The following is a 20,039-nucleotide window of genomic DNA, read 5'->3' as shown; positions in this document are numbered from 1 at the left end:
AGTTTACAAATCATTCGGAACACTGGGAGGAAATATTATTACGCCACGAACCTTGGTGGCCAGCTGCAAGCCTGCTTCCAAAAGAATAGGACCAGAGGATTCATCTAATGCAGTACGGACTGCAGAGATGAGCTGGGCCTGTACAACGCAATAGACTAATTACTGACATTAATAAGACCGTCTAAAACATCATTCTAAAACAAGATTAGCATAAATTGTCCAGCAGTGGTGCAGCGGTATCTCCATAGAAAATGATTCATAAACAATGAATGTAAATTGTAATGAAACTTATACACATTTAGGACACCAATATGCTTCTTTGAATACCTGATACTGCTCTAGCAATAGGCGTCCAGGAAGCTCAGGATCTTGTATCATTCCAAACTGAAATTGGGGAAGACAGAATATTAACATACTAAACTATTTTCCAATCTAATCTTATTGAACTGTACAGAGAAACATGCTTGGTCAAAGAAAACAAAGATATCTTGTTGGATGAATTGTTGATTGTTGATCCTCTACAAAGTTATATAATCATTTACTTTTTAGTAATATTAAGAAGGTTATGTGATGTGCACAATACGCAGATTTACAGAATGCTGTATCATGATGACAACTGCAATATCCTGTATGTTTAGGGATTCATTGGTACTTTTTATTATTTTTCCTATTTATATTGAATTATGCTCCTAATATCTAGTTAAAAATATTTTTCTATTAATTCAGGGACTTGGGAACTTCCTTTCAGCTTCAGGAACTGTGTCAACTGGATACTGATCATTAGCATCGACGACAAATTAACCTATAATGGATATCCTTACACATAAAGATGCTCGCTTTGCATTCCCTTTAAAGTTGAAGATATGTCACTCACATGTTTCAGCTGAGTTACTCTCTGGTATGTATTAACAAATGTAGTGGAGCAAGAAATCTATACTATATTAAGCTGAAACATTAAAAGTCAGTAGTCGGCTGGTCGGTCAGTAAGGTACCTTATTTTCGGTACTTAGGCAGTAGGCTTCGATAGTTAGTTTTACTACTTGGGCCCAAAATATAATATAACACATCTTTAATACTTTATAACAGGCCTAACTTTTCTACAATCCTATTCTAATTACAACAGTTAAAAACACATATAACTATTTACTTAAAACACATCTCTATGACCTACTTATTTTTAAACCTAGCTTAACAGGGTTTATTATTTCAAAAATTCAATTCAATTAAAATATTATAACAAAGATAAATACTAAAAATATTAAAAGTAACATGTGCATTGCACGGGATATAAACTAGTTAACATATAAATTCTATTTAAACTTATGTTACTATTGAGGGAAAAAAATTAATTGTACTCTTACTATTAGAAGTCTAATTATACAGGCAGATAATGTTTTTGAGATATTCTAATATTTTTTCAAGAAAGAGTTATATGAAATTTAATTATTCATCCACACTTTTGCCTCCGCTCAGGCTGGAACCCTCAACCTTTGATAACTAAGGACGACGGACATCCGCTTGGCCAAGTTAAGGTAGTAGAATAATATAAAAAAAGGATTCATTTTCTTTATTTAATACAGCAACAACTACTTTTTGCTAAAACGCAGATAAAAAAATGTGGTAAATTTTGAAAGCAGGTTTACTGAAAAGTGCTTTTGGCCTAAAAGCTGTTTAAAAAAAAGCAAGTCCTATACTTTTGAAAAAAGCTACTCCTCAGCTTTTGCGGAAAGCAGCTAGAGTGTCAGTATCAAATCTCACCAAAACACATTATTTTTTCATATTATATATCTCAAAAAATGCACATACTAAAAATATTGACAGTCATCGATTTTTAGAACACTTTTTTCACGGCACACTTTACACTACCCAGCAGTTTTTAACATCAAACGCAAACGACCTTATTTTGAATATTATATATTATATATTGTTAAAATACTTGATAAATCTAAGGATGTTGTTAAATATATGCTTTAGGACTGAAATTATATTTAATAATGTGTTAAACTATTATTATAGTTTTAGGATTCAGTTAGGCAGATTATATATTAACAGCTATGTATTTGTGCAGTTATAGTTATAGCCATGTTATCAGGAGAATTTATATTCTCTCTGTAGTTTAAATATTGTAATTTGTTCATCAGTTAATAATATATCTGTGTTTCTTCTAAATATAACTTACAAATGGTATCAGAGCTCTCTTCTTAAGGGATCTGTGTTTGTACGTATTAGACAACTAATGGATGCCGAATCTGGATTTTCTTCGATTGTTCCACCAGTGTTCGATGGAAATAACTACCAGACTTGGGCAGTGCGCATGGAGGCGTATTTGGATGCTTTAGATCTCTGGGAAGCAGTTGTGGAAGACTACGAAATTCATGAACTTTCTGACAATGCTACGATGGCGCAGATCAAAGAAGAAAATAAAGAAATCAAAGGCTAAAGCCTGTTTGTTTGCTGCAGTTTCAGCATCCATTTTTACTCGAATCATGTCTCTAAAGTCAGCGAAGGAAATATGGGATTTCCTCAAGTCTGAGTACAAAGGAAATGACAGAATTCGTGGGATGCAAGTGTTGAATTTGATTCGTAATTTTGAGTTGCAAAAGATGAAAGAGACGGAGACAATAAAGGAGTATGCTGACAGGCTTCTTAACATCGAGAATCAAGTCAGTTTGTTAGGTTCTTCAATAGCAGATTCCAGGATTGTCGAAAAGATTCTCGTCACGGTGCCCGAAAGGTTTGAGGCCACAATTACTACTCTTGAAAATACCACGGATCTGCAAAGATTACACTTACAGAACTATTAAGTGCCTTGCAAGCACAAGAGCAGAGACGTGCAATGAGACAAGAAGGATCTATAGAAGGAGCCCTACCAATGAAGCATCAAGACGATGGGAAAAATAAGAGGTCTGTGTACAAAAAGTATCATGTTTCAAGTGGAGAAGGTTCTACAACAGGTAACGGGATCAGATTCGAAAATAAAAGACTAGGATTTAGAAAAGATTATCCTCCTTGTCAACATTGTGGAAAAAAGGGTCACCCTCCATTCAAATGTTGGAGGAGACCTGATGTTAAATGCAACAAATGTAACCAGATGGGACATGAAGCTATTATATGCAAGAATGAAAATCAGCAACAAGGTGAGGATGCTAAGATGGCTGATCCAGAGGAGGAGGATCTATTATTTGTGGCTACTTGTTTTGCAAGTAGTGAAGAAAGTGGGAGTTGGCTAATCGACAGCGGTTGCACCAATCATATGACAAATGACAAGGAGATTCTTCGAGATTTAAGGCCAACCAATATCACAAAAGTTAGGATTGGAAATGGTGATTACATCTCAGTAAAAGGAAAAGGGACTGCTGCAATTGCAAGTTGTTCAGGTACTAGGCTTATTTCTGATGTTCTTTATGTACCTGATATTCAACAAAACTTGTTGAGTGTTTGTCAACTAACTGAGAGAGGATTTAAAGTTATTTTCGAAGACAAACATTGTTTAATAAAAGATGCAGCCAATCAAGATATTTTTATTATTAGAATGAAAGGAAAGAGTTTTTCTTTAAATCCATTGGAGGAGGAGCAATCAGCATTTACTATCAAGGAAAATATCACAGAAGTTTGGCACAAACGACTTGGGCATTATTATCACAAAGGGTTGTTGCAAATGAAGTCAAAATTGATGGCAGAAGATATTCCAGATTTTGAAGATAGGATTTCAAACTGCGATGCATGTCAATTTGGTAAACTTGTTAGAAAACCATTTCCTAAGGTATCTGGAAGAGCAACAAGAAAACTGCAATTAATTCATACAGATGTTTGTGGCCCGCAAAGAACACCTTCTTTAAAAGGTAGTCTTTATTATGTTATCTTCATCGATGATTTCACTAGAATGTGCTGGATATTTTTCTTGAAGTTTAAATCAGAAGTAGCTCAAGTCTTTTGGAAGTTCAAAGCAAGAGTTGAAAATGAAAGTGGCTGCAAAATTCAGATTGTGAGATCAGACAATGGAAAAGAATACACATCAAATGAATTCAATCAGTTTTGTGAAAGTGCTGGCATTGAGCATCAACTAACAGCTCCTTACACGCCACAACAAAATGGAGTTAGTGAGAGGAGAAACAGGTACATATTGGAAATGTCCAGATGTATGCTACATGAAAAAAATTCACCAAAGTCGTTTTGGGCGGAGGCAGCAAATACAGCTGTATTTCTTCAGAATAGGCTTCCGACGAAGGCACTAAATGATCAAACACCATTCGAGGCCTGGTATGATAAGAAACCATCACTAAAATTTCTTAAAATATTTGGCTGTTTGTGTTTCACTTATATTCCGCAGAACAAACGTGATAAACTGGACAAAAAAGCATCTCCAGGTATTTTTGTAGGCTACATTAATAAGGCCTATAAAATATTCGATCCACAAAGCGAACAATTTGTTGTTACCAGGGATGTTAACTTTGTGGAGAATGAGGAATGGAACTGGAATGACGTTGCAGAGAAGAAAAATCATTTGATGACGGAATTGAAATTCAATCTTCCTAGTTCAAGTACTGAAGAATTAGAAGAAAATGTTGACTTGCAAAATGAAATGGTGGATCATGTCCCCGTAAGAGGAACTAGGAGCCTGTCTGATATCTATGAACGATGCAACATTGCTGTTTGTGAACCTGCAAATTATGAAGAAGCAAGAAAAAACAAAAATTGGGTAGCTGCAATGAACGAGGAGTTGTCCATGATAGAGAAAAATAATACATGGATTCTAGTGGGAAGGCCTGAAAACAGAAAGGTTATTGGAGTCAAATGGGTATATAGAACCAAGCTAAATGCTGATGGGTCTGTCAATAAACACAAAGCAAGACTCGTGGTTAAAGGATATTCTCAAGTTTTTGGTGTGGATTATTCAGACACTTTTGCACCAGTGGCTCGTTTGGACACCATAAGGCTTTTACTTGCGATAGCCGCTCAAATGAATTGGAGAGTCCATCAGCTGGATGTAAAATCAGCATTTTTAAATGGTGGTTTGCAAGAAGAAATTTACGTTGAACAGCCAGAAGGTTTTAAGAGGAAGGGAGAAGAGAACAAGGTATATCTTCTCAAGAAGGCTCTTTATGGTTTAAAGCAGGCTCCACGAGCCTGGTACAAAAGGATAGATGATCATTTGTTGAGCTTGGGTTTTAAAAAAAGCTTGTCAGAGGCTACTCTTTATGTCAAACGTCATTATGATGATGTTGTGATTGTCTCACTTTACGTTGATGATCTTTTAGTAACAGGAAATAATGCAGGCCTAGTTACAAGGTTTAAGCAAGAAATGAAGAAAGTTTTTGAGATGACAGATCTTGGGTTGATGTCTTTCTTTCTTGGTATGGAAATTATGCAGGCTGAGCATGAAATTTTCATATGTCAGAAGAAGTATGCAAAGGAGATATTAAATAAGTTTAACTTTGGAGAGTGCAAGGCAGTAAGCACTCCTATGAATCAGAAGGAGAAGTTGTGTGAGAATGATGGTGGTGATACAGTTGATGAGGGATACTATAGAAGCATGATTGGTTGTTTGATGTATCTAACAGCAACACGACCAGATATTTTGAATGCTATAAGTGTTTTGTCCAGGTTTATGCATTGTGCAAGTGAATTGCATCTTAAGGCTGCTAAAAGAGTGATACGATATATTAAAGGGACAAGTCATTATGGTATTAAATTTCAAGGAAGCAAGAATTTCAAGCTGGTAGGTTACTCTGACAGTGATTGGGGTGGTTGTACTGATGACATGAGAAGCACCTCGGGTTACTGTTTTACATTTGGATCTGGTATGTTCTCATGGAAATCGAAGAAACAAGAAACCGTGGCTCAATCTAGTGCTGAAACGGAATTTGTTGCAGCAACAGCAACGGTTAATCAAGCATTGTGGTTAAGAAAAATTTTATTGTATCTTAATCTACAACAAAAAGCAAGCACTGAGATTTTTGTTGACAACCAGGCTGCCATTGCTATTTCCCATGATCCTGTGTTTCATGGGACAACTAAGCATTTCAACATAAAATTGTTTTTCGTAAGAGAAGTGCAGAAGGAAGAGATTGTGACATTAATTTACTGCAAGTCTGAAGATCAGTTGGCAAATTTGTTCACAAAGCCGTTTCCAGTGAGTAGGTTTCAGTTTCTAAGGCAAAAGATTGGTGTTTGCAGCTCCTAAAGCAAGGAGGAGTGTTAAATATATGCTTTAGGACTGAAATTATATTTAATAATGTGTTAAACTATTATTATAGTTTTAGGATTCAGTTAGGCAGATTATATATTAGCAGTTATGTATTTGTGCAGTTATAGCCATGTTATCAGGAGAAGTTATATTCTCTCTGTAGTTTAAATATTGTAATCTGTTCATCAGTTAATAATATATCTGTGTTTCTTATAAATATAACTTACAGATGCATTGTGTGTTCTACTGTTTCTCTTGCTTAGATAGGGATTACCCATGTTTAAACCATTTTCTTAACCTTGTCCTACACCAGGTGCAACCTAGCGATAAACAGGAAAACATACCCTCTGTGTTTTCTACATGTTGAGTATACATGAAAAAAAACTCATCAGCTTGTTTAAAGAAGATAAATTAAAGCTCATAAATAGCCAAAATAATGTCTATCGTATATGTGCCAGCCAATTTCCAGTAGCTCGGTCCAGCCGAAAATACATACAAGGGAAAGCCTCAATCAAACAATTCAATTTGAACTAGATAAGTTGTAAGTGCAGCATGATAAATCTAATGAAAAATGCTAGCAAAGGCAAGTAGGAAACACAAAATGAAGCAAAAGGCTTTGGCTCATATCATAAATTGTAAGTGCTTACAAAGTCTTGTACTAATTTAAGAATGAAATACAATGAAGAGAAAAACCTTGTCCACGATAGTACTTAAAAGTCCAACACCAATGGGTCGTAGGTTCTCAAACTGGATTGTGCTTATCTAAGAAGTGAAACATAAGAACATGTTAATAGTAACAGCTTCAAGTGGTTAAAACATTATTCAAGCCTTTGGGAATTCAGTGGGATTTTCGTAGTATCCAGTACCTGATAAGCAAGAGATATTAGCTCTTGCACTTGAATGACTAGCCAGTCACCAGAACCATGGGATCTTGCCAAAGAAAGGTCAAAATGAGCAGGATTTTTTCCAACAGCTTCTGGTATATGACTCAAGCACCTTGTTTCCAAGAAGAGTGTTTAGATATTTTAAAAATAGATTTGGTAGTGGTTCAAAGTAATACATATACTCAAGAAAAAATTTGCAGTCACACTTCTCTTATTCAATGCAAATGAAGATACATACACCAATAGTAAAAAAAAAACATCCAGTATCAAGATCATTATTTAAATTCACTCAGTTCCATGCATAACCAAAACTTGGAAACCAAAAAAAAATTGATGTTCAAAATGTAATACAATTCTTGATCTAATTTTAAAATGACTATGCATGAAGCAAAGTTGCAGGAAATGGGTACCAATAAACATGTCTACAATTTTTTATAAAAAAAAACACCATGAGGTTTATCTTCTTGTGATTAATAGAAGCCACTATTATGATTACAGCCCACTACATCTGAATTAACATGAAAATATATACAAGCATTACACACTAGTCTAAAGCTAACAAAACAATTCAGTAAATCAAGTCACACTGCAATAGAAAACTGATGTTCTCAGTCCGAAATAGGACTAGTAAGTTGGTGGAATCAAATACTTTCTAACATTCGTGTAGTTAAATTCCACAAACGCCTCATATCTTTACAATCAAAACCAAAATTTTGACAGCATGCTTTGTTTTTAATCTAAAACTTAACAGCATATCATATCTAAGTAGACACTCATCCAGTACCGTTTTCAGTTCAAAAACACCAAATATTGGTACCATACATGAGTGTTTCTACACCAAATGTTCCATTTATGTCTAATGGTTCTGATGACCAACTTGGATGACATACTTAACTAGGCATCCATGTTTTAATTATGGTTTCAATTATTTACAAAAAATATAATAACAAAAATTGCAAATTGATCGGGCAATAATATGTTGGGTTTAAACCCAATATATGATATGGACTTGGTGATACAAGACATAATTGGATTGAGTAATGATTGTATGTGTTGATAATTATTATCATAATGTGATTGGGTAATAATTGTATGGGACATCATTGAAGTGTTATGTATTGATTGATAATTGTTTTGATTAATAATACAAGTTGGGGCGTGGGTTTTCCGCGTGATATATGTTGTGTGTGTACTCCATATCAGTAGAATTGAATCTCGAATATGTGTGTGTGTTTCCTCCTGATATTACAGTGGTGCAAAAGTACAAAACATGTTTGGCTTTAAACTTGTATAGTGCAGTAGAAGTAAGACAACATATCAAAAGAAGCAATACAGCAACCAACAGAATGGTAACTGTATACATTCATTTAATTCTCCATATATGAATGAATATGTCTGGCCTTAAAATTGTATAGTGCAGTTGAAGCAGGATAACAAATCAAAAGAAGCAATATAACAACCAACAGAATAGTAACAGTATAAACTCATTCAATTCTCGATACATGAAAGAATATGCTATAGCAGAATGACATACTCTGCTGCAAAAACTCTGGTTCGATATCTGAGGTGCTTATCCCTTCTAGCACGAACAACAGGTGAGCTGTTAGATCTAGAAACCATGTTCTCGTCATCTTCTCCTAATTCTGTTCTTGTCTCACCGTCTGTGCCATTAACGTGATCATGTGTCAAGTTGTTGTCACCCCTTCTTGTTGATGTAGCAAGAATCTGAAAGAAATATATTTAATAATTCATTCTACAGCAAACTTTGATTTAAAGGTAATAATAAACTTAAATAATCATTGATCGAGCCAAATGCAGTTGTGTACAACATGTTACAAATGACAAATTGAATAGTATTGCTTTAACAAGTAGTTTTAGTTAAGACACTTGGAGTGTTATTGCACGAATTATTGGGAACTTCTTATCATGTTTCGTTGTCAAGAATATTATGATTTTATAGCTAGGATGATTTTATATGAAGAACAAAAAGAGCAACGTGTTCTTCTAGTAACCTAACCGCAAAGCATAGAAGGTCGTGGATGATTACTGTCACAGAGGACTGGTTGGCAAGCTTCCTTATTATGTAACATAATTAAACTCCATAAACTATTCGAACCCCAATACAAAACTGTTTCTTATAGGGCTAGCTCCAAGAAATTACACATAGACTAAAGGTTCTAGTTTGAAAGAACAACTATGACAGAACTACTTAAAACTCACTGTTTTATGAACAAATTATTTCAAGAAAGTGAATAGCTACTTGTGATGTTATAATACACAAATATAAGTTGCAAGTGGCATTGAAAAGGAAAACTCAAATATACTACTGCACAAGAATAAATGGATGTAAAAATAATTTTAAGGAATGTATGAAAAAAGACCTTAAGGAGACATTTTTATTAACTTGCATCTGTAAATGTGACAAGCCTAGACCGGAGGGAAGATTTAAAGTAGGTCTTTCCTGTTTCATTACACAACACAAACTCACACAACATTTATTGGAAGTTCTAATTAGCAAGAAATTTTGAGCATAGTACAAGACTGACACTAATAGAAACTGAACAAGGGAGGATGAACTTGCCATGTTACGGCAAATTGACAGCCAGTGAGAGGGAAATGAGGGACATGATGCATGCAGCAGTCTCATTATGGTGGAACGCACCAGGCCACCAATCCTACATCAACGACAGTAAGAAATTTAATATATCAGTATAATTTGCACCAGTTCATACATGTGGAAGAAAACAGAGTACACGTCCAGACTACATTTCCCAAGAGGCTTAGCAGTTGCTTGTGGAACAAAAAAGAGGCATGGATTCACTTGTGCATCCATTTGAATACTGAGAATGTCCATTTTTATGTCCAAAGAAAGAGGGAACAGAAAAAGGTAGGTTAAACCAGATTTAAGAGAAACACACTTTCCATACATGACAAAATCAACAAAAGATGCCCAAAAAGGACTGGGGTTCTATCATTTATAAAGAATGAAAGGTTGATGATGATGTGACACGACGTATCAATACAGGATGGTCAAAGTGGAGAGGATGTTGGGGAAAAAATACGTTAAAACTGAAAGGAAAATTTTATATAGTAGCCATCACACAGGAAATGATGTAGGGATCTGGATGTTGAGAAATAACGAAATCCCAAGAGCAGAAGTACATAGTTGCAAAGATAGTAATGTTGAGATGGACTTCTAGAGGCTCCATGTTGGACAGATTCTTAAACGGTTTTTTCCAAACTCGGTTAGGAGTCATGCCTATTTCACTTACAGTGAAAAAGGGTTTAATACCCCGATATTTTATTTAGTTACTGAATTATCAAAACTTTTATTATATTATTATGTGTCAAATTATATGCATTTTTTTATTCTAGAAACATCTAGAATCTACTTATCGAATCCTGATCAAATTCTCGGAAATTAGTGATAAGCCTAAGGTTTGTTTATAAGATAGATTTTTGTATGTACTTCTAGCGGGCTGTTACTTATCATAATACTACTACCATTATACGAGTAGTATTGATATTTGGAGGTGTACACAGCCACGTATAGGAGAGGATCTCAGGTATAAAATAATAAAATAATTACTTATATTCAGAATCACCATGCCCAATTTATTTCTTTACATGTTTTCAATCATTTAGGTGCAGGGGAAAGGTTAACAAGTCCCGAGATAGAAGTTTAAGTATTCCACTGGTCTATATTACTAAGTATTACTATAATATTGGGTGATGATAGTATAATAATATATTAATATTATTTTATTGATCGAATTCTTTGTGTATAGATTTCAGTGTTGTACTTCCCAGTCCACCAGTACTAGTTGGATTTTGAATCCCACGCGAAATATTGTAAGCTTCAATTCACTCTTTTATTGGCTATTCTTTTGTTTATGTCACTACTTTCTACAAATTCCTATATACATAGTTTTGGGTTTAATTTTATTTTAATATTAAATTTGTACCAGTACACATGCTTCTTAAACTTCTATGTTGGTAAAATTGATTATGGGCATTGCTGTGTCTCGTGGTTATAAATAAATTATTAATCCGTATCATTTTTTCACTGCAAATTGAAATTGTAATCTATTGTTCCTATTTGTTATTGTTGAATTATGATTTGTATACTCATAATTAGAGGAAAAATTGTTTCTTTTTGTTAAGATTTAAAAAGACATGGATTTTTTAAAAAAAAATTACTTGATATTTTTTTTTAAGTACATATAGTACTGGTGCTTCTATATTTATAACCTGTTTAGTAAATTGTTGTTCTATTATGCATGCATGAAACTGTATTGTTAATCTATTCTTAAATTATAATTCTACATGTTTTGTTTATTTTATAGACATGTGCACTAAAGCATTTGATAGGTACAAATCAACAGAAGTGAAAACAGCGAGCTCTCAATACACAAACATCGAAGTAGAATCATAAAGTGAATTGTGTAGATAACCTACTCAATATCAGTTTCCTCGTCCAGCATTAGGAATAATGTGTCTTCTATTTGTTCATCAATAACGGAAGCCTGCAGAGAACTCGATTAGCAATTATAGATTTGCAAGCATACAAGGAAAAACTGAAATAAGAGAAAAAACTGAAAATGAATTTTTTGTTAAAGTGTCCAGTTCCTTATACTGAAGCTTGTACTTTAAATACAAGTAGTCAGGAAGTCTGAAAAAATGAAGCACTCTCATCACCTAGTTAACAATTGATTGAGCGGATACCAAAATCAAAGAAAATTTATATTAATAATCATTAATAGGCCAAAACCAAAGAAATAAGAGAACAGCCAATAACAGTAAAACTGACATTAGTCAGACCAGTTGAAGAAAGAAACAGCAGGATACACAAGGGTAGACAAAAAATACCATCATATAAGAAATTTTTGTTAATCAAAAGAGGTCAAAGATTTTTTTTTTTTTTACAGGAAATGAAGATCAAACAAGAACATTAACTTTGCAACTAACCGGGTCCTTTTCTATGAGATGCCGCAAAGTGGACACAGCAAGATGCCTTAGAGTTGGCTGTTGTACATACAATCCATATGTTATTTATGCCAACTAAAAGTAACCATTTATTAACTTGAGCACGGACATCTAATATACCTGTCTCGAAGACAAATTTGGAAGGAGATTTTGAACATGAAAATGTACAGTAACAGCATGTGGGGCAAAAAGAACAAGCTGTTGTGTGAAGCGGACACTCCTGCAATATTGCAGATGCCAAGTTAAATACTTATTTTAAAGGTACGTCACATCAAAACAAGGATCAGAGCTACAAGTGATGAAACAAGAAGAGAACATGAAAGACAAGCAAAAGTGAGGGTAACAAATTTCTACATTTTTACTGCAAGACTACAATTTGAAAATAGAACATGAACTGACATACTCGAGAAGTGTTGCGATTTCCTGGTGGGAGCTTATCTCTGCAATAACATACTGTATATAAAGAAACCGTTAGCAGTACGTCAAACATGAAACCAGTAATGAACCAACTAGAATAATATCAGTTAGAGTGTAAAGAAATTTATAAGCTTTGAGAGGCAAAAGATGTAGAAAAGAAAACCTTGCAACGCGAGAAAAACATGCTTCCGGGGGAAAGTTCAGGACCAAGTACAGCAACAATAGCATTTATTAGGCGACCTACTCCTTGCTGAAGTTCTACGCGCCCATTTTCTTCAGATAGAAGTATATCCATAGCGAGGCTGAGTGTTGCCTGCAGAAACAGACAAGAAATGGAACCTTATCATTCAACGAAAACTTAAAATGCAAGGTAGGTACTATGGTCTGAAATTCATCAAGTACTTGACTGTGTACACATATTTCCAATGTAGAATACGACAATTGTCATGACTTAAATTACACAGACTTCATTGCTGCTAAAGCAACTCTAAGTCGGACTAATTCCGAAAGTCTGCGTACCAAAACTAAACGCCATTAATGTTTATGAAATACATATAACATATTCGAATAGGAAAAGATGTATAATGTGCCACCGGCCCATGTAACTACTAGTTTAGAGCACCTGCTATCTAAGTAGGTATACTGAAATAGGGTATGTTAGTCACTGTTTGTTAAATTATAGGAGTGGGGAAAAAACTCATTTTTAACGATATTTAATTAGGAGTGCGGAAAAACTCATCATTTGATTATATAGGCTATATGGACAATGTACAAACTACAAAGATATCTCAAAATTTAGAACTGGATTTACAACAGGAAAGTAGCTCATAATTCTGTTTAGCATTGGCACTTCAATGTATACCTGCACATGTGACACATAAGACAATCCAGCAGATTCAATAGTCAAAAGAAGTCCGTGCAAAGACCAGATCTGCAAACCAGCTGCAGAGCTTCTAGCCAGCGTCGAAAGAAAGTTCACAGTTGAAGGCACTAAACTTGACAAAGCCATTCCTCCTGCACTGTAGGGAAGCAACATGATACAAGACCATTATTAACATTTAAAATAAGGGTGTGAAAACAACATTAAAAGTCCTCATCATTAAATTCGTGTACTTGTGTTTTTAAGCTCTGAATTAGAATGTCATCACTCATTAGAATTCAAAACCACCTAATTACCTAGGTGTTGATGGGCAATTATATTTAAGCTTGTTATAAAAGGAATGGCCAAAAGATATAGTAGCTACCAAAAAAAGATTGTACCAATTAAAGAAATCCTGAAAGCAATAGGTGAAAAGATAGCGTTTGTATACATAAAATATCATAATCAACGAATAGGCTATCACAATTTTGGGAAAAAGACTAAGGTAGAGGAGTGTCTTAATATAGAAACATATTTAAACTGCCATTAGAGTTCTCCTTTATAATTTACCACATGCCAAACGACTAAACGTGTTGCTTTCAATGCATACCTCCTTAAATTTTAGTATCTCTCAGTTTCTACAGTAGTAAGCAATTCATGTTTACTTTTACAATTATATTTGGCCAAATTCTAAAACTTGCAGTCAAATCCTAAATGGCATCATATACAAGTACAACGTCATTCAGCACAAATGATTAACTTATCACTGAACACATTTTAATCAGCTCAGATTCAGCCTTCAGTAACAAACAATTAGATGAAACCGGACTACAAACTATAAACATTTTCCATAAAAAAATTATTCTCCCTCTGTCCAAATTTAGGTTTCCTCATTTCACTTAAGGAAGCCCAAATATATATGTACTCTCCCGGTAATTAGTAGTGTTGCAATAAAAAGAACTCAAATAATACCATAAAACTACTTGATACACTAAAAGCATTGAAAATTTACAAGCGTACTGGGATTTAATACCATAACTGCAGTGTCCACAATATATACTATATGTAAAGAAGAGCAATGATTTTACTAGCAAATTCATAAAGGAACACAAGATATGTGACAGATACTATTTTAGAAGTGACTCTTTTTTTATTTGGCATTCAGCATGACTATACTGGGACAGCGGGAGTACAATAATCCTTTATCTTCTTTTCTCGTGTCAGACTCGGAAAATTAAATTATTTTCAGAAATAGATCGATTTTACCTTCGATGGATACAACCAATTGCAAGGGCAACTGATCCAGCATAATTTGAATCCATTCCCCCGGTGACATCACCAAGCAGGAACCTCGTCTGCTTCCCAAAAGAACTAAAACATGTGAGAACATGAAATAGCCCACAGGATAGTGGAAAAGTATCTTACGTTGTTGCATAAAATGGACTAAAAATATGCATATTTGACCAATGTCGAACTGACCAATCTAGCTGTAAACATATCATTTCCCAGGCGAGTTAGCATGCCAAGACCTTCTGAAGAAGCTCTTCGTTGTGACTCACTAATTTCACCTTCAGCCAAAATACTCTGTCAAGAGATACTTAAAAAGTTCAGCTGACGACTTCACAATTAATATGACTTTTAAACATTGTAGATTTTGTAATATCAGGCAGAGCACTTAAAAACCTGAAAGATAGTCTGTGCTGCATTTAGTATTTCCATTCCCAGTGGGTGGGAACGTAGAGTAAGCAAAGCCTGTAGAAACATGAACAATGTGTCAATTGAAGCCAGTTGAAACTGCTTGCAAAATATTACAAGAAATCCAAGGACAAATGAGACCTTCAGTCCAGAAAGCAATGCGGCACATATGTTGGTCACACTGGCTGCATGCCAGGCTTGTCTTCTCCCGGATTTAAGACACTGGTCTATCATGCCAAATAGAGACAGCATCCCACGACTATCCTGATCATGTAAACAGCATTTAAAAATAAAAACAAAGTAGAAATGTCAATGCAAATAGTCAGTCGGACATTCCCCCCACCTGACAAGCAAACATGGTTCCAAAGCCAAGGATCATATGGTTCACCAACATCTTGCTGATAGTCTCCGGCTATATATCCAATTCATTATTTAGTATCCAAGTCAATTGCTCAAGCAATGTAAAAAGGAAGAATACTGTATTATAAATCTTAAAACTTACATACATTAACTGACAATACTAACAGTATCTTTTTCATAATTTTAATAAAGAATAAAGAAAACTGAAGTAGAGAACAACGAAAAAAGTGTTAATAGAACCAAAGACTATTGAAGTTCATGTTCTTTATGTTAGAGAACATCCAAAAACACTATAAATATGTAGTTAAGGAATAGGGACAAACAAAGTAAAAGCCGTCTAAAAGAAGGCATGAAAAATTATATTTAGAAATGTTAATCATTTACCTGAGGAAAAATAGGAGTTTCATTCTCCCACACGCATGGCAAAATGCCAGTTTTTCCTCCTTCGAATGCACGGAGCTCATCTTCAAACCAATCCCTGGAAATTATATTACTCAGCACTGACTGATAACTTAATAATACAACAGAAAGGTTAAACACTAATAATCATATTTAACATTTTACAGTTATAGTGTAATTCAAAATTCAGGACACCGCAAGGAAAATGTAGTTGGGACTTAGGAGCACACAAAACTAGATGGCAGGTACTCCATTCATCAAACATTTCAATGTAAAAGTGGAAACAGTATAAATACACACACACACACACACCTATATACAGCATTATATTTCAAAAGCTAAATACCTTCCAGGAATCCAAGGTCCCAACCAAGCATCTCTCTTATCTAACAGCATTCTCAGGCATGAGCTTTCCTCACAAGCAGATGCATCCCTGTTTTGCCAGTCCAACATAAGGAAATAGAAGCATAAATATTACAGGAAAAGTGGACCAAATTTTTAAAAAGGGCGACAGCTATACATTGCAACAATACTTAACATGAAAGTACTAAACCCCCATAATAAAGGCAATAGCAACAGACATGTCTATAAATACCTGAAAGGCGTCGTGCATATCTGAATAACTTGCTGGTGGTCACTCTTATATGTCATTGGATCAGAAAGGGACGAGTAAGCTATTAATATTCTGATTGTGAACAAGTCCAATGCCTGCTTTATATTAGGTTGTTCCTTTGCAGATAAAACAGATACATATGACAAAGCCCTGATCCAATAACATATAACAGTTAAATATTTAAAATGTAAAAAATTGTTATTAATATATTTTTATATATCAAGGATAAGGAAGATTCTTAGAACTTCGCCATACAGACTCAGGTATAGTAGCACAGGTTGAAGCAAAATTTTCTGGTTCACATCACCAGGAGAAAGAAAGCTTTTTATGAATGCAGTAAGTGCATCGATGGAAGCAGCCCACACACTACAAGAAGAAGTTCAAAATATGATTATGGATTAGTTCCAACAGCAAACAGTTTCAGCTCAATCTAAAAGCAAATGTATCGTGTGGCATAAGACCATGAACTATTTAATACAGGAAACAAGTGACATAAATTATTCATTGAGAAAGAAATACCGACTCTAGAGACTGCTATTAGCAAGACAAACATTGCCTGGAGTTGTAGATAGGACGACTGTTATCTTACTTAACATTACACAATTCTGCCCATATGTATGGCAAAACTGCTCATGAAGCCAACCTCAGAGCCCCAGAATATTTAAACTAATTGTATTAAAATATTAACATAGTATATTATAATTTGGTGTCCCCAATTTCCACGACACATTCTTTCGAGTTTTTTGTTTAAAAACTCTCAACTGAAACAGCCCTTGGACCTCCCCCACTCTCGGAAGTCTCCGGTTTCCAGAAAATTCCGCGGCCAATGCTACCAAAGCTTCATTCGATCCACCTCTTTTCCAACATACTATCATCTCCCCACCTTACTTTTTCCTAATCAAATGAGTGCCAAGCCGCCGCCACCCCCCCTTCAGAAATAGAAAATCTACAGCCACAATAATGTACACATAACTGTGGCAGACTCTTAGGCTACGTCTATCGAACCCTATATCATCTCCGTTTTTATATCCAATAATGATTCTTAACTTCTTAACTTTATAATGTTAAAATTTTAAAACAGCCCGTATCTTTATATCATAATGTTATTTTGGTAATTTTTCTCATAGAATTCAGGTTGGCAGATGGGAATTGAATTTCTACAATTTTATGGAGAGACTTGATGGTGGAAGCTATCAGAGTCGCCATTACTATGGCTCCAATGTGCTTACCATTAACTCTTTCAACCTTTTCATTCTCAGAAAATGGTCTGGTGGTGTTACATTAGTCGAATCTTAGGTGAACCTCCACAGAACTACCTCACGACCAGTTTTCCACACACAAAATATAATAGTACATGCATGTATGCAAAAATACACATTACTAAGTCCTTCAAATTATATATAATAGGTCGGTCTCATCTTGCAGTGAGCATTACACACTAAGTCTCTAACCTAATAGCAGAAGACAGATCCTCTTCTTTATTAATCTGATTTTCTGGATCTCTACTGAAGACAGGAGTCCACAAGGAAAGAATATCAAAAACCTGGTATTCCATCTCCTGCACCCGAAATACATCATATACAATTAGGAGACAGGAAAAGATATATAGGCAGACTAAAGTTATGTTACTACATATATGTAAACACATGTGTATGCATTACTGGTGCCTACCTCCTTAGGCATGGAACCTAGCAGTGATGACAAAAGTAACCAACCAGCCTCTTTTTCAACAGTAGCCACCACAGGGTTTCTGCTAGATTCCGTTAGCATTTTCTTGGAAACATCAAGCACTGACCTCGGCAATCTGTTGGCCAAGATATTCTAAAAATTCTAAAAATCATAAATTGAATTCATAAAAGATTTATACAAGAACTCAAAAAAATTATAACCTATATCCTAAAAAGGATTTTTAAAACATTTCACAAAAAAAAATTGTTTTTTTTAATTACAAATAGATCGGTATAAGCAATTCAGTTTTTAAGAAAGGCTGAAGGATGATCATATTCATTGATCCAAGTGTTGCTCTAGATTCATTCTTTCTAATATGGTTGTCTATAGAACTTATGCAGTCATTAGGTGAAGTAGTACCTTGCTGGATAACCAAGAGGCAATTTAGGGGAGATAGACATTAATGCAGCCAAGACTGTAGCTTGTCCATGCAAAGAATCAAGCTCGTACTGTAAATTGCTTCCCTGCAAGTTATTTATAAATGCTTATAAATAAAAAGGACAGCAATGCACTAAGGCCTAAGCTACTAAGCTACAAGTTGAGAAAAAAAAATAATCAATTAAATCTGACAACATAGAAGTTACTATTATGCACAAGATCAGAAACATGAATAATATTTTCTAGTAAATCCAATGCTAACTGGATGAAGCTAGAATGGTTCAGAAACTGCTCCTCCTTTAACTCTAAGAATAAATAGAATGAACAAAGTACCAATGAACGATAAAGGATGAATTATTTAAGTTTGTTCCAATTGTCCACATAACCTCTTAACATCCTCATTTGTCTTTTGTGTAACCCAAAATGAATGCCCTTAAAGTCAAGAACCTCAATAAACAAAACTCTTTCGTTAGAAAGACACATTTAATACAATTTAGAAAAACATGTGAGAAAAGAAGGGTACGGACGCTAGCAGAAACTAAAATTCTTGTGCAAGCACTATATAACCCAAGTAAATAGCCCTATAGGTTGAAAGAAGCTACGTTAGTTGGACTCGACTAAAAGTATATAACACAAATACGTGTCCAAGTTTTGAACTCGGTAACATTTTGAAAAATGTATATACTTTTTACCTAGTTAAGTATCCAATTCTAGATGTCCATGTCTGAGTTTTGAGCGTCCGACACAAGTACTCAAAGGCAAAATGAAGAGTTCCCATAATATAGGAAAGAAGTATGTTTCCTTGATATAATATATGTAACAAAACATGAAAATCAACAATTATCTGAAAATCCATAAAGTTTGTTCAAATGCAAGGAAACAATGATTCAAAACCGGTGGTAGTATACTTCACTAAAATGTCAGTTTTAAACGGTGATGTGAATACACTAATATAATTAATAAAATGTGCCAAGCAGAAGACATACCCATTTTTTTCCCAAAATATGATATATTAAACATCAAACAAGTATTTAACAAGATTATTTTTTTGTACTTAAAATATTGAAAGCTAATAACAAAATAAAGTAAATTATAAATTATAAACTTTTGACAAGTAATAATTTTTTATATGTTGAAATAACATTTTAGAATTATTCAAAATTCTAAACAGTGAGTAACGTAATTATATATAATAGTAATGAAAATATAGATATAACATGTTGACATTAAGTTTCCCAAAAACGTATAAAATGTTTATGTTATGTTTTTACTTTCTATATTAAGTATGGAATTACGACAAACCTATGAATTAGTAATAGATATAAATAGTGTTGTAAGATATCTCTCATTACATGAAATTGTAGATATATTAATTAAAGGATAACCCTTACCGGAAAAAAATGGAATGATAGATAAAAAATTGAAATCCCATTGCGGTAGAATTTAAATTTGGGGGGATTGCTATATTTTACTTTTTGATGACATGGTTATGATCACAGGTATATTATATATTAGATAAGATAATTGAATTAT

At 34.2% G+C, this 20,039-nt stretch overlaps 1 protein-coding gene across 3 annotated transcripts in view; it reads right to left on the bottom strand.

Moving 5' to 3' along the window:
• LOC141717869 (protein SWEETIE) overlaps window positions 1–20,039 on the bottom strand; it is a 41,122-nt gene that overhangs the window by 8,421 nt on the left and 12,662 nt on the right. For all 3 annotated transcript variants that reach the window (XM_074520089.1, XM_074520090.1, XM_074520091.1), the window contains exons 13-36: window positions 18,489–18,592; window positions 18,072–18,204; window positions 17,852–17,958; window positions 16,656–16,766; window positions 16,383–16,550; window positions 16,134–16,220; window positions 15,773–15,866; window positions 15,372–15,440; window positions 15,170–15,292; window positions 15,017–15,085; window positions 14,813–14,917; window positions 14,600–14,688; window positions 13,337–13,493; window positions 12,638–12,787; window positions 12,461–12,510; window positions 12,178–12,277; window positions 12,040–12,096; window positions 11,530–11,597; window positions 9,653–9,746; window positions 8,606–8,796; window positions 7,054–7,183; window positions 6,881–6,949; window positions 328–384; window positions 52–138 (exon numbers count right to left, since the gene is read on the bottom strand). In XM_074520089.1, coding sequence (XP_074376190.1) covers window positions 52–138; window positions 328–384; window positions 6,881–6,949; window positions 7,054–7,183; window positions 8,606–8,796; window positions 9,653–9,746; window positions 11,530–11,597; window positions 12,040–12,096; window positions 12,178–12,277; window positions 12,461–12,510; window positions 12,638–12,787; window positions 13,337–13,493; window positions 14,600–14,688; window positions 14,813–14,917; window positions 15,017–15,085; window positions 15,170–15,292; window positions 15,372–15,440; window positions 15,773–15,866; window positions 16,134–16,220; window positions 16,383–16,550; window positions 16,656–16,766; window positions 17,852–17,958; window positions 18,072–18,204; window positions 18,489–18,592 — 2,469 coding nt within the window. The remainder of the gene's footprint in view (window positions 1–51; window positions 139–327; window positions 385–6,880; window positions 6,950–7,053; window positions 7,184–8,605; window positions 8,797–9,652; window positions 9,747–11,529; window positions 11,598–12,039; window positions 12,097–12,177; window positions 12,278–12,460; window positions 12,511–12,637; window positions 12,788–13,336; window positions 13,494–14,599; window positions 14,689–14,812; window positions 14,918–15,016; window positions 15,086–15,169; window positions 15,293–15,371; window positions 15,441–15,772; window positions 15,867–16,133; window positions 16,221–16,382; window positions 16,551–16,655; window positions 16,767–17,851; window positions 17,959–18,071; window positions 18,205–18,488; window positions 18,593–20,039) is intronic.

The sequence above is a fragment of the Apium graveolens genome, chromosome 4, assembly GCF_009905375.1.
Source record: "Apium graveolens cultivar Ventura chromosome 4, ASM990537v1, whole genome shotgun sequence".
NCBI classification, from domain to species: domain Eukaryota; kingdom Viridiplantae; phylum Streptophyta; class Magnoliopsida; order Apiales; family Apiaceae; genus Apium; species Apium graveolens.
The sequence above is the reverse complement of the archived record's forward strand: the minus strand, read 5'-3'. Positions and strand labels throughout refer to the sequence as shown.